The 25,163-nt window shown below is 35.6% G+C and overlaps 1 protein-coding gene across 1 annotated transcript in view; it reads left to right on the top strand.

Annotated features, from left to right (window-relative positions):
• The window catches only part of SYCP1 (synaptonemal complex protein 1), a 145,204-nt gene extending 120,269 nt beyond the window's left edge, over positions 1-24,935 (top strand). Inside the window, exons 26-30 of the mRNA XM_045998046.1 lie at positions 4,281-4,337; positions 13,282-13,461; positions 17,678-17,821; positions 24,303-24,392; positions 24,519-24,935. Of these exons, the coding sequence (XP_045854002.1) occupies positions 4,281-4,337; positions 13,282-13,461; positions 17,678-17,821; positions 24,303-24,392; positions 24,519-24,656 (609 nt within the window). The 3' untranslated portion in view covers positions 24,657-24,935. The remainder of the gene's footprint in view (positions 1-4,280; positions 4,338-13,281; positions 13,462-17,677; positions 17,822-24,302; positions 24,393-24,518) is intronic.
• Positions 24,936-25,163: the final 228 nt, after the last annotated feature.

Raw genomic sequence — 25,163 nt, 5'->3', positions numbered from 1 at the left:
GTCTATCTTCCCGTCGTTTTAGATTCACTTCTCCGCCAGTCCTACCTTTCAGAAAGTGGTTGATTTTCTGTTTCTAGAGTTGCTGTTCTTCTTCTCTTCGATCTCCTGTTGGATTTGTAGGTGTTTGCAATGTTTAGATAAGCTATCGAGCTGATCTCCTGCTACCTGATGTAGTTTCAGCCTGCTACTTCTCCGCCATCTTGACCGCAAAATGCTTTTTCTGTGTATATTGAGGTGATTGTGTGGGTTTTTTTGTATTTTACTAATACACAGTATTATATTAGATGATTTTCAGATGTTAAACCAATCTTACATTCTTGGGAAAAATCTTATTTGGTTATGATATATAATCATTTTTTTATATTCTGCTAGATTCAGTTTGCTAGTATTTTTTTTGAGGATTTTTTGCATCTGTATTCATAGAGATATTGGTCTGTAGTTTTCTTGTGATATATTTATCCTCAGGCTTTGGATCTTTTCGCCAATTCAGTGTGAAGCCTTAAACCCATGTATCTATCTGAGAGGATAAGTTGGGTTATTCTTTTTCTTAAAATTGAAGTATAGTTGACATGCAATATTACATTAGTTTCAGATGTATAAGATAGAAATACAGAGAACTGTTTATGTTATGCTATGCTTACCCTAAGTATAGCTACCATCTGTCATCATAAAATGCTATTATAGTATTACTGACTATATTTTCTATTCTTTACCTTTCACCCCGTGACTTATTCATTCCATAACTGGAAGCCTGTATCTCCTATTTTCCATCACCCATTTTGCCAGCCCCCCACCCATCTCCTTGGGTAACCATCAATTTGTTCTCTGTATTTATGGGTCTGTTTCTGCTTTGTTTGTTCAATTGTTTTTTTAGATTCCACATATAAGTGAAATCATATGGCATGTGTCTTTCTCTGTCTGAGTTATTTCATTTAGCATAATATTCTCTAGGTCTGTTCATGGTGTTGCAAATGGCAAGATCTCTTTTTCATGGCTGAGTAATATCCTAGTGTGTTTGTGTGTGTGTATATATGTATATATGTGTGCTGTTACTTGCTTTTTGCCATTTTACCAATCTCTCTTGAAGCTATATTTCCTTTCCCAATTTTATGAAGGAAAAGATAAAAATATTATGATTTGGTATATTCTACTTACAGGGTGATAAGGGGGTACAAAGGAAAAGGACAAAATTCATGTGTGTGGTTTTTTTTGTTTGTTTTGTTTTTCAGTGAATCTCTTTTTGTGTTTTCTGCTCCTTAAGGGGAATCTTTTCTTTGTTTTTTTTTTTTTTTTTTTCATTTATTTGTTTGTTTTTTGTGTTTTTTTTTTTTTGAAACTTCTTTTGACTTTATTGTTAGTATGTTCTATATATTGGTAAGGATAATTAATTCTTTATGGGCCTCACTGTATTCTTTCTTTGTCCAGACTAGAGAGACCAAAATGAAAAAATTTAGTCATTTTTTTCTGAAACTTTCACTCTCTATCAATTTTCTAGGCCTCTTTTTTTATAGACTGCCCACTTACCCCTCAGGTACTTTTTATCACTTCAGGTATATTAGTGACAGTTATTATCATTGTTTTAAGTGTCTACTTTCACCAATATTGTGCAAGTGGTGATTAGGTTAAGAACTATATTGACGAGAGTCAAATTAGCACAAGTACACTCTGTGGCTCTCATGCTGAGCCTTACTAGAATCACAAATTATGGCATAAGATTATATGTTTTTGTTGTTGAATTGTTTTTGAAGTTGTTAGTTACTTCCTTCCCTTGTTGGCCATTTGTATATCTTGTTAGGAGAATTGTCTATTCAAATCTTTTTTTTTTTTTTTTTTTAAAGCAAGTTTTTTTTTTTTGTTTTGTTTTGTAAAGATTTTATTTATTTGACAGAGAGAAATCACAAGAGAGGCAGGCAGAGAGAGAGGAAGGGAAGCAGGCTCTCCGCTGAGCGGAGAGCCCGATGCGGGACTCGATCCCAGGATCCTGAGATCATGACCTGAGCCAAAGGCAGCGGCTTAACCCACTGAGCCACCCAGGCGCCCCAGTCTATTCAAATCTTTTTTCCCGTTTTTTAGTTGTTGTTCTTGTTGCTGACTTACAGGAATTCCTTATGGGTATTAACCCCTTATCGATATGACATATAATTGAATTATGTTTTTGTTATCTTTATGTTATATAGTAATATTTATTGTATTTTTCTCTTAAGTGTATATGTATGTCTGGTTGATTTAAAATGTGTGTGTAGTGCTTTGAATTATTTTACTGGTTACCTTTATGTTTTTAAACAATGTATCTAATGCTTTCTCATACTGCCTCTTCCTCCACATATACAATTTTGATATTTATTTTGTTCTCTAACCATAATTCTGGTATTTGTTTACTTTGAACTTTATATTTACATATATTCAGTTCGTCTTTTATATGAAACTTTTTTCTTAGTTCTCAGTTTTGATCATTGTCAATACATGGTCCCCTATTTTGACCTATTATGTTACTTGCCCATTGGTATGACAAAACTGTTACTGGATAACAGTCAATTTAATTTTCCAATTAAGTTGGCTTTGTGGGACTGTGATAAATCACCTTCTCTACATCTTTCATGGTTTGATGGACCTAAATCTCTGCCTAGGTGAGATGTGATAGTAGAAAGGATACCTTATGTATTTGTGATATTATTGCAAAATCCTTCTACAATATTTACCAGACTTTCTTTTAATTTGGATGTTTCTAGGTTTATAAATTTATTCAAGTATGAAATTTGGGTACAGGGCCATCATTCTCTATTCCTGTGGCTGAAATCAATTGTCTGTTTGTCAGACCATATTATAGACATATTTGTGTTATTCGATTTAAATAGGATCCATAAGTGGACTGTCTATCTCTTTGGTCTTAGGGAACTCATTATTAATTAACCATTACCAAATATGCATGCTTGTGTATGAGCTAATATAATTCACACATTGGAAACACATGTTGTACTAGAACAGACTGTAAGATCTCCAGACCAGCAAAAGTTTCCAGAATTTTATAAAGACAGTGCAGTCATGTGAGGTGCTTTCTCCCTTCTGTCTTCTGAAAGCCACTAGAAGTTCTCTGGGAGGCAATGCAATTTTGCTAGTATCGAGGATATAATTAATCCTAGAAGAGAGCTTTCTAGCCCTTTATTGTAGACCCCAATATCCAAGACTATTGGTCTTTGATAGGATACAGAATAAGAATAGTGACTACTGTTACATTAGCTTACTACAAGCTTCGTGGTGAAGTGAATTCTCTGGTTAGGAGCAACACTGGGAGAGATAGCATGGTGTACACAAAGCATTCAGGAAGATTGATATTGACATAGGCATCATAGACAGGAAAGGCAAGTCTGCTTAAAGTTCTGTGTATTGAAACTTCCCCTTCTCTGAGTCCTTGAAGGCTTCTAGGGGCCCTAACAATTCTGTTCTCTAGGTGACTCTCATATTAAAGGCAAAGTACATATTCTTTTCTGCAGGCCAGAGTTAATTTTTCTTTTTTCTCTACTAAATATGTATATGCCCTAATCTCTAGCAAAAGTGATGTTTTCTTTCCTAAGTATTTTGTACTTTTTGTACTTTCTTCCCCCCCATCCTCATTTATTTCATGTTAAAAGTTCATTATTCAAGGTCGAATTGAACTGTGCCCTTTCTGAATGCACAGAAAAATTAATATCTGCCTCTAAAGGCCCATAATATTCTGGATCTCTTTATGGCTCTTCACAGTTAATTACTTGTGTGTATTCCTTAGTTTATAATCTGATCCATCTACTTCATTTTACAAATGAGAACGTTGATTCAGAGTTTTAAAAGACTTACTCAAGATTCCACAGATATATACTGGGCAGATCAGCATTTTATTTTATTTTATTTTTTTAAGATTTTATTTATTTATTCAACAGACAGAGATCACAAGCAGGCAGAGAGGCAGACAGAGAGGGAGAGGAGGAAGCAGGCTCCCCGCAGAGCAGAAAGCTCAATGTGGGGCTCGATCCCAGGACCCTGAGATCATGACCCGAGCCAAAGGCAGAGGCCTTAACCCACTGAGCCACCCAGGCGCCCCCAGATCAGAATTTTAAAAAAAGATAATCAAAACTAAATAACAAGCTCTGTAGAAAGAAACTAATTTATTTTTCTTTTTTTTCTTTTCATTATTTTATAAGATTTAGAGTTTAGTATTCTTTGTTAATACTTCTTAGAAGTATTTTGATAATAGCATTAATTTTTGATAATAGCAGTAACTACATGTGTGCACTCATTTTTAATAGGAAAAACTCAAAAGAGAGGCAAAAGAAAACATTGTTACTCCTGAAAAAAAAGATAAGGTAAGAATTTTATATAATTCTCCTGGTTTTTCTTTATAACCGAACTTGTTTTCTGACATCTACCTGGAAAATTTTTTGGATCATAAATAAGTAAGGAGCATCTATACACATTTCCAAACACAGAATGTGTTCATATTATGAAAATACATATCCCATATTCTTTGGAGTTGTTTTGAATCATGTATAATTTCAATAAAATATGCCCATTATTTATTTGTTTTCAAGTAGATTAGTAAATGACATATTTTATCTGAGGTTATGGATATATAAATTGCAAATAATGAGGGAACAATAAAAGAAATAATAAATTTAAATAAGCTTTTGTTTGCTACACTTTATTTCAACAGTATTGAAATAATATAAGCCTTATATGTAATAATTATTAGGTGTATCAAATAGTTCTGATTTGGGCAATTTACTTCTTTTTTTTAAAAAAAGATTTATTTATTTATTTATTGTCGCGGCCGGTGCCACACATCGACCAGGAAACGTGAGGGTAAGAGGATGTGAAAAGAAGTTAAAGAGACAAAGAGATGGGGGCAGGAGGAGCACTGAGGAGGATGTCCAACAGTGCCGACTTTATTCAGGGCAGTGAGGCATTATATAGCCAACAGTAACTATCTTCAGTTGGTTACAAAAGACTTTGCTACGTGCACAAAAACCCTCTAGACCAGGCCTGTTTTGCTCACTTCAGATAAACACCTATAGACAATGGTTGATGTTAGTACAATTGTCTCGTAAGAAGTAAAACCTGAGAGTGATTTATGAGCTGTGCTAGAACAGCAAGGACCAGTTAAGTGTTTATGATCCCGACCAAATTGCTCTCATCTAACTAGTAAACATGTGGGAAGTCATGTTGGCGAGCGCACAACCCATAGCACAGACCCTTTCTCAGTGCTACTCAACTTTACCGTCCTAAACCTTTTGTTAGGCTATTCAGACTTTAAAGGAGACACAAGTCAGGGCCTGGTGTGGTCCTTGTCTCAAGCCTTATCACGGCCTCCCACAGTTTATTTATTTGACAGAGAGATCACAAGTAGGCAGAGAGACAGACAGAGGGCAGGGTGGGGGAGGGGGGGAGCAGGCTCCCTGCTGAGCAGAGTTTGATGTGGGACTCCATCCCAGGACCCTGGGATCATGACCTGAGCTGAAGGCAGAGGCTTAACCCACTGAGCCACCCAGGCGCCCGGGCAAGTTACTTCTTTATGCCTCAGCTTGCTCATCTGTAAAGGGGTAATGAATAGTATCTGTTTATTAAAGTTGTTAAAAGGATTAAATGAACTAATATTTGTAAGGGATTTATATATAAATCGTGCTTGACACATAGGAAATGCCATATAACTGTTTTAAAAAAATACAGTGATGAGCACTGAATAATGTATTGAGTTGTTGAATCATTATATTGTACACCTGAAACAAATATGATACTATATGTCAATTTTACGTCAATTAAAAAAAATAAAAGTACAACAGAAAATCATGAGTATTATGTATACAGGCTTACCTTCATCTTGTGGGTTCAGTTTCAGACCAATGCAGCAAAGTGAATATCACAATAAAGCAAGTCAAATTAATTTTTGGTTTCCCAGTGCATATAAAAGTTATATGTACACTGTATTGTAGTCTGTTGAGTGTGCAATAGCATTACATCTAAAAAATAATGTTCATACCTTAATTTAAAAATACTATATATTTTTTAAAAAATTTTATTTTTTCAGTGTTCCAAGATTCATTTTTTATGCACCACACCCAGTGCTCCATGCCCTCCTTAATACCCACCACCAGGCTTTCCCAACCCACCCATCCCATTCCCCTCCAAAACCTTCAGTTTATTTCTCAGAGTCCACAGTCTCTCATGGTTCGTCTCCTCCTCCAATTTCCCCCAACTTATTTCTCCTCTCCTTCACCTAATGTCCTCTGTGTTATTCCTTATGCTCCACAAGTAAGTGAAACCATATGATAATTGACTCTCTCTGCTTGATTTATTTCACTCAGCATAATTTCTTCCAGTCTGTTCATGTTGATGCAAAAGTTGGGTATTCATCCTTTCTGATGGGGGCATAATACTCCATAGTATAGACCATATCTTCTTTACCATCCGTCTGTTGAAAGGGCATCTTGGTTCTTCCCACAGTTTGGCGACTGTGGCCATTGCTGCTGTGAACATTGGGGTACAGATGGCCCTTCTTTTCACTATGCCGTATCTTTGGTGTAAATACCCAGTAGTGCAATCGCAGGGTCATAGGGTAGCTCTATTTTTAATTTTTTGAGGAATCTCCACACTGTTCTCCAAAGTGGCTGCATCAACTTGCATTCCCACCAACAGTGTAAGATGATTCCCCTTTCTCCACATCCTCACCAATAATTGTTGTTTGCTGTCTTGTCAATTTTTGCCATTCTGACTGGTGTAAGGTGGTATCTCAATGTGGTTTTAATTTGAATCTCTCTGATGGCTCATGATGATGAACATGTTCTCATGTGTCTGCTATCCATTTGTCTGTAGTGTCATTTGCAGATATCTTCTCCCATTCCGTGGGTTGCCTCTTTGTTTTGTTGACTGTTTCCTTTGCTGTGCAGAAGCTTTTGATCTTAATGAAGTCCCAAAACTTCATTTTCGCTTTTGTTTCCTTTGCCTTTGGAGACATGTCTTGAAAGAAGTTGCTGTGGCCGATGTCAAAGAGGTTATTGCCTATGTTCTCCTCTAGGCTTTTGATAGATTCCTGCCTCACAGTGAGGTCTTTTATTCATTTCGAGTTTATCTTTGTGTATGGTATAAGAGAATGGTCGAGTTTTATTCTTCTATACACAGCTGTCCAATTTTCCCAGCACCATTTATAAAAGAGACTGTCTTTTTTCCACTGTATATTTTTTCCTGCTTTGTCAAAGATTAGTTGACCATAGAGTTGTGGGTCCACATCTGGGCTCTCTACTCTGTTCCACTGGTTTATGTGTCTGTTTTTGTGCCAGTATCATGCTGTCTTGGTGATCACAGCTTTGTAGTAAAGCTTAAAATCAGGCAACATTATGCCCCCAGTTTTGTTTTTCTTTTTCAGCATTTCCTTAGTAATTCGGGGTCTCTTCTGGTTCCATACAAACTTTAGGATTGTTTGTTCCAGCACTTTGAAAAATGCTGGTAGAATTTTGATCGGGATGACATTGAAAGTATAGATTGCTCTAGGCAGTATAAACATTTTAACAATCTTTATTCTTCCTATCCATGAGCATGGAATGCTTTTCCTTCTTTTTGTGTCTTCTTCAGTTTTTTTCATGAGTTTTCCATAGTTCCTCAAGTATAGATCCTTTACCTCTTTTGTAAAGTTTATTCCCAGGTATCTTATGGTTCTTGGTGCTCTAGTAAATGGAATCGATTCTCTAATTTCCCTTTCTGTATTTTTATTGTTAGCGTATAAGAAAGCAACTGATATCTGTATACTGATTTTTGTATCCTGCCACAGTACTAAATTTCTGTGTGAGTTCTAGTAGTTTAGGGGTGGAGTCTTTGGGGTTTTCCATATAAAGTATCATGTTGGCTAAACTGAACATAGTAAAAAAATGGAAAAAGAAAAAAAATCTTAAAGATACTGTGTTACTTAAAAATGCTGACCGTCATGTGAGCTTTCTATTAGTTGAAATCTTTTTGTTGGTGGAGCATCTTGCCTTCATATTAATGGCTATTGACTGATCAAGGGTGATGGTTACTGAAAGTTGGGATGACCTTGACAATTTTGTAAAATAAGACAACAATGCAGTTTTCTTCATTGACTCTTCCTTTCAAGAAAGATTCCTCTGTAGCAGGGGTTGTTGTTTGATAGCATTTTACCTACAGTAGAACTTCTTTCAAAATCAGAGTAAATCCTCTCAAGTGCTGCTGTTGACTTATCAATTAAATTTACGTAATATTCTAAATCGTCTGTTGCCATTTTCAGCAGTCTTCACCAGGAGTAGGTTTCATTTCAAGAAACCACTTCTTTTTGCTGATCCCTAGGAAGCAACTCCTCACTTATTTTATCATGAGATTGCAGCCATTAAGTCACATCTTCAGGGTCCACTTTTTTTTTTTTTTTAAAGATTTTATTTATTTGACAGAGATCACAAGCAGGCAGAGAGGCAGAGAGAGAGAGGAAGAGAAGCAGGCTCCCTGCTGAGCAGAGAGCCCGATGTGGGGCTCGATTCCAGGACCCTGAGATCATGACCTGAGCGGAAGGCAGAGGCTTTAACCCACTGAGCCACCCAGGTGCCCCCAGGGTCCACTTCTAATTCCAGTTTTCTTGCTGTTTCCACCACATCTGCAGTTATTTCTGTCAGGAAGTCTTGAACCCCTTATACATAGTCATCCATGAGGGCTGAAATCAGCTTCTGCCAAATTCCTATTAATATTGATATTTGACCTCTTCCTATGAATCACAAATATTCTTTTTTTTTTTTTAAGATTTTATTTATTTTTTGAGAGAGAGACATAGTGAGAGAGGGAACACAAGCGGGGAGAGTGGGAGAGGGAGAAGCAGGCTTCCTGCCGAGCAGGGAGTCCGATTTGGGGCTCGATCCCAGGACCCTGGGATCATGACCTGAGCCAAAGGCAGACGCTTAACAACTGAGCCACCCAGGTGCCTGAATCACAAATATTCTTAATGGCATCTAGATTGGTGACTCTTTTCCAGAAGGTTTTCCATTTACTTTTCCCATATCCATCAGTAGAATCACTATCTATGGCAGCTATAGTCTTATAAAATATATTTCTTAAATAATAAGACTTGAAAGTGAGAATGATTCCTTGATCCATGGGGTGCAGAATGATGTTGTGTTAGCAGGTATCACAACGTTAATTTTGTATGTCTCCATCAGAACTATTGGGTAACCAGATACATTGTCCATGAGCAATATCTTGAAAGGAATCTTGTCTGAGCAGTAGGTCTTAATGGTAGGCTTAAAATATTTAGTTAAACCATATTGTAATCAAATATACTATAATCCAGGCTTTGTTTTTCTGTTTGTAGAGCACAGGCAAGTAGATTTAGCATAATTCTTAAAGGACCCTAGGAATTTCACAATCATTAATGAGCACTGGCTTCAACTTAAGTCACCAACTGCATTAGTCCCTAATAAGGGAGTCAGCCTGTCCTTAGAAACATTTTAGGCAGGCATTGACTTCTCTCTACATATGAAGGTCTTAGATGGCATCGTCTTCCAATATATGGCTATTTTCCCTAGCTTGAAACTCTCTTGTTTAGTGTAGACGCCTTCGGTACTTAATTAGCTAAATCTTCTGGATAACTTCAGTATCTTCTACATTAACACTTGCTGCTTTTACCTTGTACTTCTTTTTTTTTTTTTAAGATTTTTATTTATTTATTTGACAGAGAGATCACAAGTAGGCAGAGAGGCAGGCAGAGAGAGATGGGGAAGCAGGCTCCCTGCTGAGCAAAGAGCCTGATGTGGGGCTCAATCCCAGGACCCTGAGATCATGACCTGAGCTGAAAGCAGAGGCTTAACCCACTGAGCCACCTAGGCAAACATGCTTTGTTTTTTGTTTTCTGTTTTTTGGGTTTTTTTTGAAGACTTTATATATTTGAGAGAGAGAGTGAATGAGTGAGAGAGCATGAGTCATGGGGGTGGGGCACAGAGGCAAAGGGAGAGGGAGAAGCAAGACTCCCTTCTGAGCAGGGTGCCTAACTAGGGGCTGGATCCCAGGATCCTGGGATAATGACTAACACCCAGGTACACTTTATCTTGCACTTTTTTGTTACGGAGATGGCTTCTTTCCTTAAATTTCATGAATGAACCTCTGCTAGTTTCAGACTTTTCTTCTGTAGCTTCCTCACCTCTCTCCACCTTCACAGAATTGATGCGTTAGGGCCTTGCTCTGGAGTAGGTTTTGACTTAAGGTAGTATTTTGACTGGTTTGAGCTTTTATCCAGACCACTAAAACTTTCTCCGTATACGTAAAGACTGTTTCACTTTCTTATCATTTGTGTGCTCACTGGAAGTAGATTTTTTTTTTTTAAGATTTTATTTATTTATTTGACAGAAAGAGATCACAAGTAGATAGAGAGGCAGGCAGAGAGAGAGAGAGAGAGAGAGAGGGAAGCAGGCTCCCTGCTGAGCAGAGAGCCCGACATGGGACTCAATCCCAGGACCCCGAGATCATGACCTGAGCCGAAGGCAGCGGCTTAACCCATTGAGCCACCCAGGTGCCCTGGAAGTAGACTTTTAGTATCCTTCAAGAACTTTTCCTTTGCATTCAGAACTTGGCTAAGTGGTTGGTGCAAGAGGCTTAACTTTCGGTCTATCTCAGCTTTCAACATGCCTTCCTCTCCCTAAGCTCAGTCATTTCTAGCTTTTGATTTAAAGTGAGAGATGGGTGACTCTCTTATTCACTTGGACACATAGAAGCCTTTGTAGCTTTTGACTAGCCTAATTTCAGTTTTGTTTTGTTTCAGGGAGTAGGGAGGCTCAAGGACAGGGAGAGAGATGGGGAATAGTAGGCCAGTGGAGCAGTCAGAACACACAGCTTTTAAGTTAAGTTTTCCGTCTTATATGGATGTGGTTCATGGTGTTCCCAAACAATTATAATAGTAACATCGAAGAGCACCAAATCCCAGATTACTGTAACAAATAATAATAATAATGCAGAAATTTGAAATATTTAAGAATTACCAAGATGTGATACAAAGTGATACAAATGACACTAAGTGAGCAAATGCTGTTGGAAAAATGGTGCTGATAGACTTGCCTGGGTCAGGGTTGCCACAGACCTTCCATTTTGCAAAAAAAACCCCAAAACACCAAAAAATACAGCATCTCTGAAGTGCAACAAAGTGAAGTGCAATGGAATGAGATCTGCTTGTATATGCATCACTGGAAATGCAACATTCAGAAAGAATGTGACTGGTAGGAAAGTACATACATTTCTATGACTTATCATGAAGAGGTTTATTTCAGCATTCTAGAATGGGGGTGCATTTTCTTTCAAGCTGCTGTTCTATCAGGGAAGTGTTGAATTCCCAGATTTGGCCGCTAGGTGGTGTAGTTGTCATTCTGAGTTCTTCCAGGAGGGAAAAATTTTCCCATGAAAAGAGTTAAACATTTTGGAGATCCTGAGAATGACTGATGAATTCAGAGAGAGAAAAAAAAATTGTTTTCATCAAAACTGTGTTATCACCTATGACAGAAATATATAGGAATGAGGATACGGAAATACCACTGTGTGGAAAAAATGCTACCAAAATTTCTATCTGCTGGAAAGAGGATTATGAAGTGAGATCACTAGAACTGGGCAGAAACCTACAAATCATCTCATTTAGTCCCTTGATTATATAGATGGATAAATTTAAGCCTAGAGGTACTTGGAGATTACTAAATATCTCCCAGCCAAGATAGTTTAAGATTTAGGAGAGAAGAGCATATTACCTGACTCCTGGTCCAATGGATGTGTGTGTGTGTGTGTGTGTGTGTGTGTGTGTGTGTGTGTATCTCACATATATATAAAAACATATATAAACACATATATATTTAGCACACATATATATGTATTTAACACACAATGTTACATAAGTTCATGTGTGCAACATAGTGATTCACCAATTTTGTACATTATGCTGTGTTCGTCACAAGTATAGCTACCATCTGTCCTATTACACTGCTATTACAATATCATTGACTGTTTTCCTTATGCTGTGCCTTTTATTCCCATGATTTATTCATTCCCTGACTGTATCTCCCACTTTCCTTTATCTGTTTTGCCCATCCTCCGCATATCTGACAACTATCAGTTCTGTGCATATATAGGTCTGATTCTGCTTTTTTGTTTATTCACTTATCATTTTTTTTTATTCCATGTGAGTGAAATCATAGGGTATTTGTCTTTCTCAGTCTAATTTATTTCACTTAGTATAATACCTTCTAGGTCCATCCATGGTTATGGCACAATTTCAGCCTTTTTTATAGTTGTGTAATATTCTTCTGTGTGTGTGTATACCACATCTACCTTTATCTCTTCACCCATCAGTCCAGTGTTTTTATACTGCATGTGGTCACCTCTTTATACCACATCCTATATGCTCCTAACTTAAATCTACTGCATATTTAACCACTGAACCTTTGAGAATAGATCTGGTGTGTGTGTATGTGTGTGTGTGTGTGTGTGTATGTGCATGCACACACTCCATTTTTTTCTTGTAATGGCTGTGATTGTATTCACGAAGATGGTGGTGATGAAAGAAAGTGTTAAAATTAGAAAGCACCTAACACAATTCCACTAAAGCAGTTATTATGAACTTTCACTAGAAAGATAAGTCAGGTGCTAAAGGGAAGATACATATAAGGTAGAAAGAAAATGGAAGAAATTAAGTTGAAATAAAGTCTAAGTATTTAGAGTAAATCTGTAATTTATCTTCAGAATTGAAGAAAATAGTCATTGTTTTCCTCCTGGAAATTTTTCTGGTTCTCTACTTTTGTAATTTTTCTTCACTATTTTCCTTTCTTTCTTTTCTTTCTTTTTTTTTTTTGTGGAGAATGAGGCTGGTGGATAGGAAAGGCTGATATTTTTATAGATGAGAGAGATGAAATATGAAAGCATAAAAGAGAATGGATAGAATTGAGAATAAACTGCCCTTTGGCTTTAAGGCTATTGTAATGAACCACAAAGAAAGGCTCTTTGCCACCAGGAATAGAGATTTTTTTCTTCAGCAAATCCTCAACTTTTGGCCATTTAAAGAGTTGAGACATTTTATTTCTTTTCATAGCAGCTCTGTGAAGACAGGCAGATAGCATTTTCATCTTCAATGGGAAAATAAAGTGACAAAATAAGGATAATTTATTCAAAGTTATCCAATTAATAGTAAATTTGAGGATAAATTCTAGTTTATTCCAGTGTTATTTCTACTAATTGCTGCACTTTAAAATGACACGTAGTGATGATTTTATTCCCTTTTGTTGTTCAATATAGAAAATACAGACACCTTTACTGGAAGCACCTGAAACTCATTATTGGAAATTTGATTCTAAAGCTGCTCCTTCACAAAGTATATCTCGAAACTTCACATCAGCTGACCATGGCAAATCCAAAGATAAAAGAGACTATTTGTGGACATCTGCCAAAAGTACTTTATCTACACCATTACCAAAGGTTGGTTGCTAAAATTTCTCAGAAGCTCATAATTTTTTTAGTTAAAAAAGAAGGTTCTGGTATCATATATATCTGGTATCACACATTGAAATAAAAAACAAATTCAATTTTTGTGATACCGGCATGAAACTGTTGTTTTTTTTTTTAAATATCATTATCTACAACTTAATGATATTTTGGGCAGATTCCATAATTTTCTGTCATTCACCAGATGGCATTCCCTGATGTGGGTAATGTGATTCTGATATAATATTTTTCAGTATCACCCCAGTTACTTCGCTTTGCTGTATACTTTTGTATCATCTTGTTGCCAGTCTTTTATTTAGCAGTCAGCCCTCAGTGTGTCAGGTGCCAACAACAAGATGGCTCAGTTACTATCTTTCACATGTTCCCTTAATCCATGGGGAATTCATTCAACCTTTCCATGCTAAATAGCAGTGCAGAATGCTACATTTCTGACCCTTCCTCCTACCATTCATCTCTCTCTAATTTCTTTTTACTCTAAACTATACAGCCAGACACAAAGACATAAAATCTCTTCCTAAGTTTATATCTAGCAAGAGAGTGGATGCCAATCCTTCTTGAAGGCACCTCTGTTTTTTCTTAGACTACTGTTAAGAGTTGTCTCCTCACCTGCCTTAGAAATTGAAAGAAAAAATATTTCGACCTCTCTCTATGCTGAAATTTTATGCCTTCCCCTTCCAGTTTCCTTAAAATAACTGGGAAGAAGGGAGGTGTTTGGTGATTGTAGGGCCAGTTTAACCACTTTTTAATAAGCCCTAGAGAAGGATCTGACTTTAATCATAGGTTGCTTTCTTTAGAATATGGGTTACTAGCATTTTTTTCCGCAGCTTTGTGCCCCAGTTGACAGTTCCTGAGTAAAAGGAAGAGTCTCTCTCACTTCCTGCTACATATACAATATTATCCATACCATGGAAGTTATGAAAATTAGTAAACTACATAGCTTAGAGAGGTTTTTACATAAAATTATCTTGTTGTATTTATATTATTCAGAGTATGAAGTGATCTTCATATAGAATGAACTTACTTAAAAAAAAACTTTATATTGAAATATATGCAAGAAAAATGCACAGATATTAATTATGCAACTTGATGATTCTTTACACACTAAACATGACTTTATAACCAGCACTCAGATTAAAGCACAGAATCTTACTATCACCTCTGAAGATTTTCCTGCCCCCCTTTTAGTCACCGGCTTCTCCTCCAAGGCCATATATTGTCCCAACTCTAATATTAGCTGTATCTGTTTTTGTATTTTCTCTTTTCCATTTTTGCATTTTTTATAAATAGAATCATTTTTTGTTTTGACTTTTTCCACTTAATATTATGTTTGTGGGACTCATCCATATTGTTGCTTGAAGTTTTAGTTTTCTGTTTATATTTCTATATGATATTCCATTGCGTGATATACCACAGTTTATTTATCTGTTGTATTATTAGTTGACTTTTGGGTGGTTTCCAGAGTGTGCTTTCATGCATAGTCTTGCTATAAAAATTCTGGTATTTGATCTGTATGCATTTTGGTTGGGTATGTCTTTGGGAATGAAATTGCTGGGTTATAGGGTTATGTATACGATGTTCCATCTTAATAGATATTGACTGAGGTTTTTTTGTTTGTTTGTTTGTTATTTACTGTGATACAAAACATGTGGGGTCCCCCACCCCATACCAGTTCTCTGATTCTTTAGACGCCAATTAGTTGTCCTACAACTTGATTAAATTCTGACACTACCTGGAGTTAATGTAGACCCCACAGGTTAAGGGCTCGCTCCCACAAGACTGCTTTCACTTCAGACACTAGTTACAATCCTGGTTTGCCCCTTATACTACTGAACAACTGTCTCTAAATTGGGGATTCTTATAACCTCCCTCCTCAGGTTTGCTAATTTGCTAGAATGATTCTCAGAACTTAGGAGATTCCTTTGCTTACCATTACCATTTTATTATAAAGGGTACAACTCAAGAACAGCCAGATGGAAAAGATGAATAGGACAAAGTGTGAGGGAAGGGGTACAGAACTTCCATGCTTTCTTCAAGAGTGCCACACTTCCAGTACCTCTATGTGTTTGCCAACATGGAAACTCTCAGAACCCCATCAGTTAGGGGTTTTTATGGAGGTTTCATTACCTAGCATGACTGATTAAATCATTGGTCATTGATGTTTAACTCAATCTCCATCCCCTCTCCTCTCCTAGGATCCTGGTTAAGGGGTGTAGCTGATTTACAAACTTCTAATCAAGCCTTGGTTTTTCTGGTTACTAGCCACCATCCTCAAATTATCTAGGAGCCCCTTACTGTCAGTTATTTCATTAGTGTTAACTTTGGTCCAGTTGAAAGGAGCTTATTTTGAAAAACGAAAGACTCCTATCCATTACTGGGGGACAAAGATTGAATATTGTACAAAAGATGCTCTGATCACCCCTATCACTCAGGAAATTACATGGGTTTTTAAAAGTTCTATGTCAGGAACTGGGGACAAAGACTAAATATATATTTTCTATAGTATCACACTGCCAATCATGTTTTACAAAAAAATCATTACATAAATTTATATCCTAGCTGGCAGTGAATGAGAAGTCTAGTTGCTCCACATCCTTGCCACTACATGATATTTTATATCTTTATGATTTTAGCCATTCTCATAGGTGTGGTGACCTTACTTTTTTAGAAAGAACATCTTTTTACCATAATTTTAGATTTATAGAAAATTGCAAAGTTAGTACATAGAATTCCTTTATGTCTATCACCCGTTTCTACATTGTTAACATCTTAACATTACCATGTACATTTGTCAAAACTAGGAAACATACGTTGGTACATTACTGTTAACTTTAGATTTTATTTTATTTTGCCATTAATGTCAGCTTTTCAAAGCCCCTATGGATATCTCATTTCCTACCTGTTTGTTTGAAGTTCTTTTTTAAAATTATTTTTATTAACATATAATGTATTATTTGCCTCAGGGATACAGGTTTGTGAATTGTCAGGCTTACACACTTCACAGCACTCACCATACCACATACCCTCCCCAATGTCCATAACCCAACCACCCTCTCCACACACACCCCTCCCCCCAGCAACCCTCAGTTTGTTTTGTGAGATTAAGAGTGTCTTACAGTTTTTCTTCCTCCCGATCTCATCTTGTTTCATTAGTCTGACATTTGCCCTGTCATTTGTCCAGCTCCATTGCCTCATGGAGCTGCAAAGTTAAATGCTTGCTTATAATTGTTTTGACAGATACTATGCTGTAGTTCACAAGAAGGAGAAAGTTTTTGTAATAATGAGCTCTAAGTCAGGTTAAATACAATCAGCCTTGTAAGTGAGGTCTTTCAGAGAACCACTAGACAAGTTAAAATGACAACTTTTGGGGAATAAAGCTTTGGAGGAGCTCTCAGTTCTGTTCTGTGCTATCTAATGGCTCTCAGACTGGATCAAGAGTGTGGGATATTATTTTTTTAAGGGTAACATAGAGGACAGGGACTGGGATGAAGAAAAGTTAAAAAACCACAAAGCTTGCTCTTGTTACAGATGTTCGGCCATTAAAAAAAGATAAGCACTACAGTTTGTGGCAAGCTTTTGGTTAATTTCCGGAGTTCTCAAAAAGCTGACTTTGACCATTTTACTAGTATTTTTATTGCTTTATGGAAGAGCATATTTTTGGAATACTTTGCTTTGCCACTTTTGCTGATGTCACTGACTTAACTTTTTAAAGATACTTTAAAAAATTATAAAACTTACAGGGTAATATGGAATATAAACATTGACTAATGTGAATTACTTTATGAACAAAATATAAGTATACCTATTTTCTCATAAATCAGTAAGGATTTCTATAGAAAGAGCAAAGCTCATTCAGTTCTTTGGTCTTAATTATTGGTAGAAAAATTAAAGTCCCTCTTTCCTTAAGATTGTTGACTGCTGATGCTAGAGAGTATCTCTCTCCCCACTCTCTCCTGTCATTATTTTCTTCAGTAAGTTGAAGGGAAGGGGGGGAAAAAAGTCTACTGCTATAAGTTGTTTGAAGAAAGTTAGAAGTTTTAGTATCAAAAATGTCTGAATGAAATTCTTATAAAAAATCTCTATATACATCCCACTGATAATGGAGAGTTATTAATTACTAAAGATTCAACTTGAGTTACCAACAGTATAGGGTTTTTTGATAAGATAATATGTTGTTTTCCTTTTTGGATAGGCATATACTGTGAAGACACCAACGAAATTAAAAATTCAGCAAAGAGAAAGCAAGAATATACCCACGGAAGAAAGTAATAAAAAGAGAAAAATGGTCTTTGAGTTTGATATTAATTCGGATAGCTCAGAAACGACTGATCTCTTGGTAAAAATACTACAAATCAGTATTTTTTACATTATAATTTTTACACATTTTTGATGAATATGTATAATATATACACATAGTATCTACTATTGCAATACTAAAATATAGAACTCTGTAACACAGAACCCTATGCTTTTGCAGCATTTTGGAGAAATAGGGTTTAAATAATCTAACTTCAGAAAACATGGCATTTTCAAATACTTGATGTAACATAATTGGCACATGAGATGATTAAACCATCTTGTTTTCCAGTGGATTGTTATAAAGAAGTTTTTTACCACATACTTTTCTTTCTTTTTCTTTTTCTTTCCTTCTTTCTTTCTTTTATTTTTTTTTTAAGAGAGGTTAGGTGAAGCTTGCTATGGCCAAATTTTAGGGCCCCTCTTGATTTTGCATATTATACCTGTTCCTAATTTTATACCACTTACTGGTTAAAACCTGTATCAAGGTATTAGTTGACAAGTATAGCATTTTTATCATTCTTAAAGAGTTAATGTATTAAAGATGAGTTGTTTAAAGAAGATATTACCCCTACCAGTTTGTATTACTAGTTATTCCCTCCCATGAGTGTATCCACACCTACCAGTATTTTCTTGTCATAATATTTATTGAGAATAAATTTAGATCACTTAATTTAAAAAGAAACCTCATCACACAAAATGAAGCAATATACCAAAGATTCTTAATTACAAAATTCCAGTTAAAGGTGCTAGTTTGTTTCGTTTTTGCCACTTTTAACTTTTGAGATCCTTCAAGCTTTCGAAGCTGCTTTGGAACCCTCTATTTTCATTTGTTCTGGAATAATGAGTAGTTGAAGTCTTAAAATGCTAATTATTGAAGTTAATTTATAGAATCCTTAAGTGCCTCTTTGTTTTATAGATGATGATTAACATTTTAATGATTAAAACTGTGAACCAACACCATTGCAAACATTATATAGGTATTTCTTAGAGTAATCCCATATTAGAAGTATATACAGTGCTGTTATTTTCATTTTATAGATGAGAAAACTGAGTCATATGGTACCTTGCCCAAGATTATGTAGCTAGTAAGGCATGTAGCCAAAATTTGAACAGTTTAGCTCCATAGCCTATGTAAGTTGTTATACATAATAACTGCCAGCTCAAACTGAAGTCCAGATACATAAAAATGTAAGGAGAATTAGTAGAAAGACTGTGAGATCTGGAATTAGACAATCAGGGTTGGAATCCATATTGTTTTTCTAGCTGTGTGAATTTAAGCTAGTTTCTTAACTGAGATTCAGAATGATTCATGATTTCATTTTTAAAAGGAGCATCACAGCTTTGTAACACAGTAGGCATACTATAGTATTCTAGAAGTATGCACAGTTATTTATACTTGCCTAAAAATACATTTCATAGCCCAGTTTATTTGATTATAATTATCACTCGAAGTTACTGTTTTGCAATTTTCTTATTGTTGCGTTTAAATTTTGGTGAACATTCAAATAATTATAAAAAGTTAGATTTAAAAATGGATTGTCTGGAGTGACCTTACAGAAGGTGATAGAGTAGGAAATACCACAAATTTCTCTGCCTAGACAGCAATTGTACTTGCAGAAACTGTCTGAAGTAACTATTTTGGAACTCTATAGACTGTTTGAATGCTTGCAACTTCCAGGGTTGAAACTTGGTAAATTATAGTTAATTTTGGTCAATTTCATCCTTAAGAATGGTAGTGGCTACCTATCATCCAATCCATTGTCCTGTGGCAGACAACAATGCTCATGTCTTGCTGTAGCCAAGGTGAGCAATAAGGACTTTTTCTCTGAATATCAAGATTCAGTGTTCTGTATTATCATTGCTGCTTCTCATCACTTCTTATCACAGGCACAGAAACTGGCTGCCATTCAATTCTCACTGGCTGGAGGTGTCTTACAGAGGATTTAAATGAACTGTAACTCGTTTTCTTTTTCTTATTTTTTTCACTTTTATTCTTTGGAGGATCAGACATTTAAAAAAATTAGGACATCAAGAGCAGTCACATTTCTGGGGTATTTAAAACTGCTGCACATGCCCATGGAAAGACGGGCTCAAAAAAAAAAAAAATGTGAGAAGGTCCCAAATTTTTAACCCAGGCTAATCCCTGGTACAGAAACTTGTACAGCATAAAGCAGGACAAAACTACCTCACTATATAGCAAATCCTGGGGAAAGGGAAGAATCTGATTTGCAGACATACTCAGTTATAAGACTCACATGTTTAAGTTTCTTTTTTAAAAATTTTATTTATTCATTAGAGAGAGGGAGGAGAGAATGGGCGGTGGGGGGATGGGGTTGGGGAGGAGGCAGAGGAAGAGGGAGAAAGAGACTCCCCGCTGAGCACATATGTGGGGCTCCATCCCAGGGCTCTGATATCATGACCTGAATCAAAATCAAGAGTCAGATGCCTAACTGACTGAACCACCTAGATGCCCTGAAATTAACACACTTTTTAATCAGCCAGTGGATCAAAGAAGAAATCACAAGGGAAGTTAAGACTCAGATATGAATAAAAATGAAAACACAGTATACCAAAACTTATGTGTTACAGCAAAAATTCAGAGGGAAATGTATAGCTCCAAATTCCTATATTAAAAAAGAAAGATCTCAAATCAATAACTTTACACTTTATGGAACTAGAAAAAGAAGAGCAAACCAAACCCAAAACTAGCAGGAAGAAGGAAATAATGAAGATTCAAGGGGAGATAAACAAATTAGAAAATAGAAAACAATAGATAAAATCAACAAAACCAAAATTTATGTATTTTTTCAAATGTTTTTTCAAATACAAATCTTTTCAGATTAAAAAAATTGACAAATCTTTAGCTAGACTAACAAGATATAAATAGAATCAGAAATGGAAAGTGGGTTCATTATTACTAATTAGAGATAAAAAAATACTGTGAATATATGCTAATAAATTATATACCTTAGAAGAAATGAACAAATGGGTAAAACCCCTGAAATGCACAAATTAAACTGATTCAAGAAGAAATAGAAAACCTCAACAGGCCTATCTATAGGCCTATCAATAAAGAATTTGACTTAGTAATCAAAAACCTCTCAACAAAGAAAAGTCCTGGACCAGATGATTTCCTTGATAGATTGTATCAAACATTTGAGGATATAACCTTTTCAGACTTCAGAAAAGTTGGAAAGAACTTTTTTTTTGAGAACTCTTTTTTTAAATTTTATTTTTCAGTGTTCCAAGATTCATTGTTTATGCCACACCCAGTGCTCCATGCAATATGTGCCCTCCTCAATCTCCACCACCAGTCTCACCCATCCCCCCTTCCCCCTCCCCTTCAAAACCCTCTCTGAGTCCACAGTATCTCATGGTTTGTCTCTCCCTCAGATTTCCCCCAATTCACTTTTCCTTTTCTTCTCCTAATGTCCTCCATGTTATTCCTTATGCTCCACAAGTAAGTGAAACCATATGATAATTGACTCTATGCTTATTTCACTCAGCATAATCTCCTCCAGTCCCATTCATGTTGATAGAAAGTTGGGTATTTAACCTTTCTGATGGAGGCACTCTTGATAACTCATTATATGAGGCCAGCACTACCTTGATATCAAAGTAAGATAAAGACATTACTAGAAAAGAAAGTTAAAGGCTATTATCCTTTATGAATGTCTGTGTAAAAATCCTCAAAATATTAGCAAGTCAAATTTCATATCATATTAAAAATTGCATTCACCGAGTGCCTGGGTGGCTCAGTGGGTTAAAGCCTCTGCCTTCGGCTCAGGTCATGATCCCAGGGTCCTGGGATCAAGCCCCGCATCATATGGGGCTCTCTGCTCAGCAAGGAGCTTGCTTCCCCCTCTCTCTGTCTTTGCCTGCCTCTCTGCCTACTCATGACCTCTGTCAAATAAATAAATAAAATCTTTAAAAAAAAAGTTGTATTCACCATGACCAAGTGGGATTTATCCAAGAAATGCCAGAGTGGTTCAATATAAGAAAATCAGTGTAGTATATCATCATTAATAGAATGAAGGGGGAAAAATCCCATCTGATCATCTCAATTAGTACAGAAAAGGCATTTGACAAAATCCAACATTTTTTTCATGCTAGAACAATTCCTCAGCATGATAAAAAATACTTATGAAAACTTGGAGCTAACATCCTACTCAATTGAAAACTTATCCCTTAAATTAAGAATGTGATGGGGGTGGGCACCTGGGTGGCTCAGTCATTAAGCGTCTGCCTTCAGCTCAGGTCTTGCTGTGTCTCTGAGAAATAAATAAAACCTTAAAAAAAAAAAAAGCAAATACGAGACAAGGATGTCCACTTTCACCACTGCTGGTCAACGTTGTACTGGAAGTTCTAGCCAGAACTATTAGGCTATTAGACAAAAACAAAGGGATATGGAGGGAGAGAAAAAGCAGGCATACAAATGAGAATGAGGTAAAACTCTTTGCTTATGCCATAATCCTATCCATTGAAAATCACAAAGACTCCGCAAGCAGGCTACTAGAGCTAAGAAATGAATTCAGCAATGTGGAAGGGTATAGAAACACATGACATCAGTTATGTTTTTATATACCAACAATGATTAATCCAAAAGATAATTAAAGAAAATTAAGAAAATTATCCATATCCATTATCATCTAAACAAATTGAATAGGAACAAACATAACGAATAAAGTGAAATACTGAAATACAATGAAAACTACAAAACATTGCTGAAGGAAATTAAAGAAGACCCAAAGAATTAGAAAAAAAAATTGTGTTTATGGGTGTGAAGCCTTAAACCTGTGAAGATGTCCTATACGCTGGCTATTTGAACATAATAAAAAGATGTCAGTACTACCGAAAGCAGTCCACAAATTAGTGCAACCTTAAAATTCCAACAGCTTTTTGGCAGAAATGGAAAATCTGATACTCAAATTCATATACAATTGCAAGGGTCCCCCAAATAGCTAAAATAATTTTAAAAAAGAAGGGTAATGCTGGAGGACTCACAGTTCTCAGCCTTGAAAGTTTCTACAAAGCTAGTAATTTAAACAGATTAGTAGTAGGATAAGGGCAGATCTATAGATCAATGGAATAAAGGAGCCCAGATATAAATTCTCACAAATATATCCAATTAGTTTTTGGCAAGAATGCCAAGACCACTCAGTGGGGGAAAGGACTTTTTTTTTTTTTTTTCCCAGCTAATGGTGTTAGAACTGGATATTGGAAATCCACATGCAAAAGAATGAAGTTAGACTTTTTATACCACATATAAAAATTAATCAAAATGGATCAAAAACCAAAACTTAAAGGCTAGAGCTATGAAACAGAAGAAAATATTGGGGAAATTTTCATGACTTTGAATTTAGCAAGGGCCTCATGAGTAAGACACCAGAAGTACAGGCAAGAAAAGAGAAAGCTGATAAATTTGACTTCAAAATTAAGAATTTTTGTGCTTTAAAGGACACTATGAAGAAAGTGAAAAGACAAGCTCAAGAATGGCAGAAAATATTTCCAATCATATATCTGAAAAGGGATAAATGGAATACATAAAGAACTCCCATAACTCAACAATAAAAACCATATAACCTGATAAAAAATGGACAAAGGACTTGAATACACATTTCTCCAAAGAGGATATACAAATGGCCAACAAGCACACGAAAAGATGAATGTTGTAGATATAACTCTGTGTAAATCTGTTTGAATATTTTTATTCATGAAGCCTCTGTAAATATGACTTTAGTGAACAGGACAAGATACTGTGAACTGATTGCTCCCCAGACTAATAAATCTGTGTAGTATATTCATTAAGAGAGTGGATTTCTAGAGCCAACCTATCTGGATTTGAATCCCAGCTCCACCTCTTAACTAGTTGTGTAATCTTAGGCAAAGTACTTAACATTTCTGTGTCTTAATTCTTCACCTTTTAAATGGGGATAATAATAGTATACCTACTTTATAAAATTATTGTGAGGATTAAAATTAATTAAAATAGGCAAAGTACTTAAAACAGCTACTAACATAAATTACTAAATTAGTGTTAGCTGTTATTGGGGAATTACAATACTCATAAGTTGATAGTTGATAACATTATAATTTTTAAAGGATTATACGTGCTTATTATAAGGCCACAGTGTGAGTTTGCTTATTATAAGGCCAAAGTATAAGTACGCTGGGGGGAAGTGGAAAGAAAAGTGGTAGTATAAAGACTCTGAAACTGAAGTAGAAATCAGTAGAAAAGTACTATTTACATACATGTTGTATTTCATATAATACAGTATTGTTAATAGAATCTAAATTTCTATCCTTGTTTGGAAGATTGAGTATTTATTTTGTCATTGCCTTCAGTTCTTCTTTTTTTCTCTCCTCTTTCTCTTCTCTCCCTTCTTTCACCTCCGTTCTTTCTGCCTTTCCCCTCCCTTCCCTTCCTTGTCTTTCTCCTCCTCTCTGTGATATATGGACAAAATTTTAATATTAGTGATGACAGACCCCAGATTAAATTTTTTGTATTTTTCTTTAAGAGCATGGTTTCAGAGGAAGAGACATTGAAAAAATTATACAAGAATAATAATCCAACAACTTCTCATCTTTGTGTCAGAACACCAAAAAAGGTAGTATGTTTTTTTTAAGGTAGTTTTTAATTTTTACTTCAGAAATCAAATTGCAAAAGCTGGACTTTATCTTTTTAAATTAAACATATTTTGATTTGATTTGATTTAATTTGATTTTATATTCAGACCCCTTCATCTCTAACAACCCCTGGATCTACGCTGAAGTTTGGAGCTACAAGAAAAATGCGAGAAGATCGTTGGGCTGTAATTGCTAAAATGGATAGGAAAAAAAAACTACAGGATGCAGAGAAGTTATTTGTTTAATCTCAGGAAATCAGTGTGATTAAGGAGCCTAATAACATCAGATTTATAGTTAAAGATGTTTTATTTTCTGAAGAGCCAAACATTTTCTGACGTTGAGACTTTTTTGTATTTACATAATTTGTTTTTTATGATTTTTATGTTTTGGCCTAAATTACCACATTACCTGAAACCTTGTAATTCTATTCAGATAATAAGATGATTATATTTTGTTTTTGTCTTTCTTGTATTCATAAAAATTGTTTTAATTTTTCAAATTTGTGAAGTTATCCATTGAATGCTAGGAACACATTAAGATGTACTCTTTATTCTTTATTATTAAAATATTTTGGATGCAAATAAATGCTTTTCATTGATTCTATGAGCTGATCATAATGTTGATATTTTTAAAATCTTAAGGTCATTATGGTGAAGTTTCACAGTTCCGAAGCAGTTTTATCTGTTTATAAAATTGACAAGTGCCCTTCAGTTGTAGGACAAAAAGGCTATACCAGTATGGCTTCCTAACAT

Source organism: Meles meles, chromosome 1 (genome assembly GCF_922984935.1).
Source record: "Meles meles chromosome 1, mMelMel3.1 paternal haplotype, whole genome shotgun sequence".
Lineage (NCBI taxonomy): Eukaryota > Metazoa > Chordata > Mammalia > Carnivora > Mustelidae > Meles > Meles meles.
Note: the sequence above shows the minus strand (reverse complement) of the source record. Positions and strands in the feature narration are given on the sequence as shown.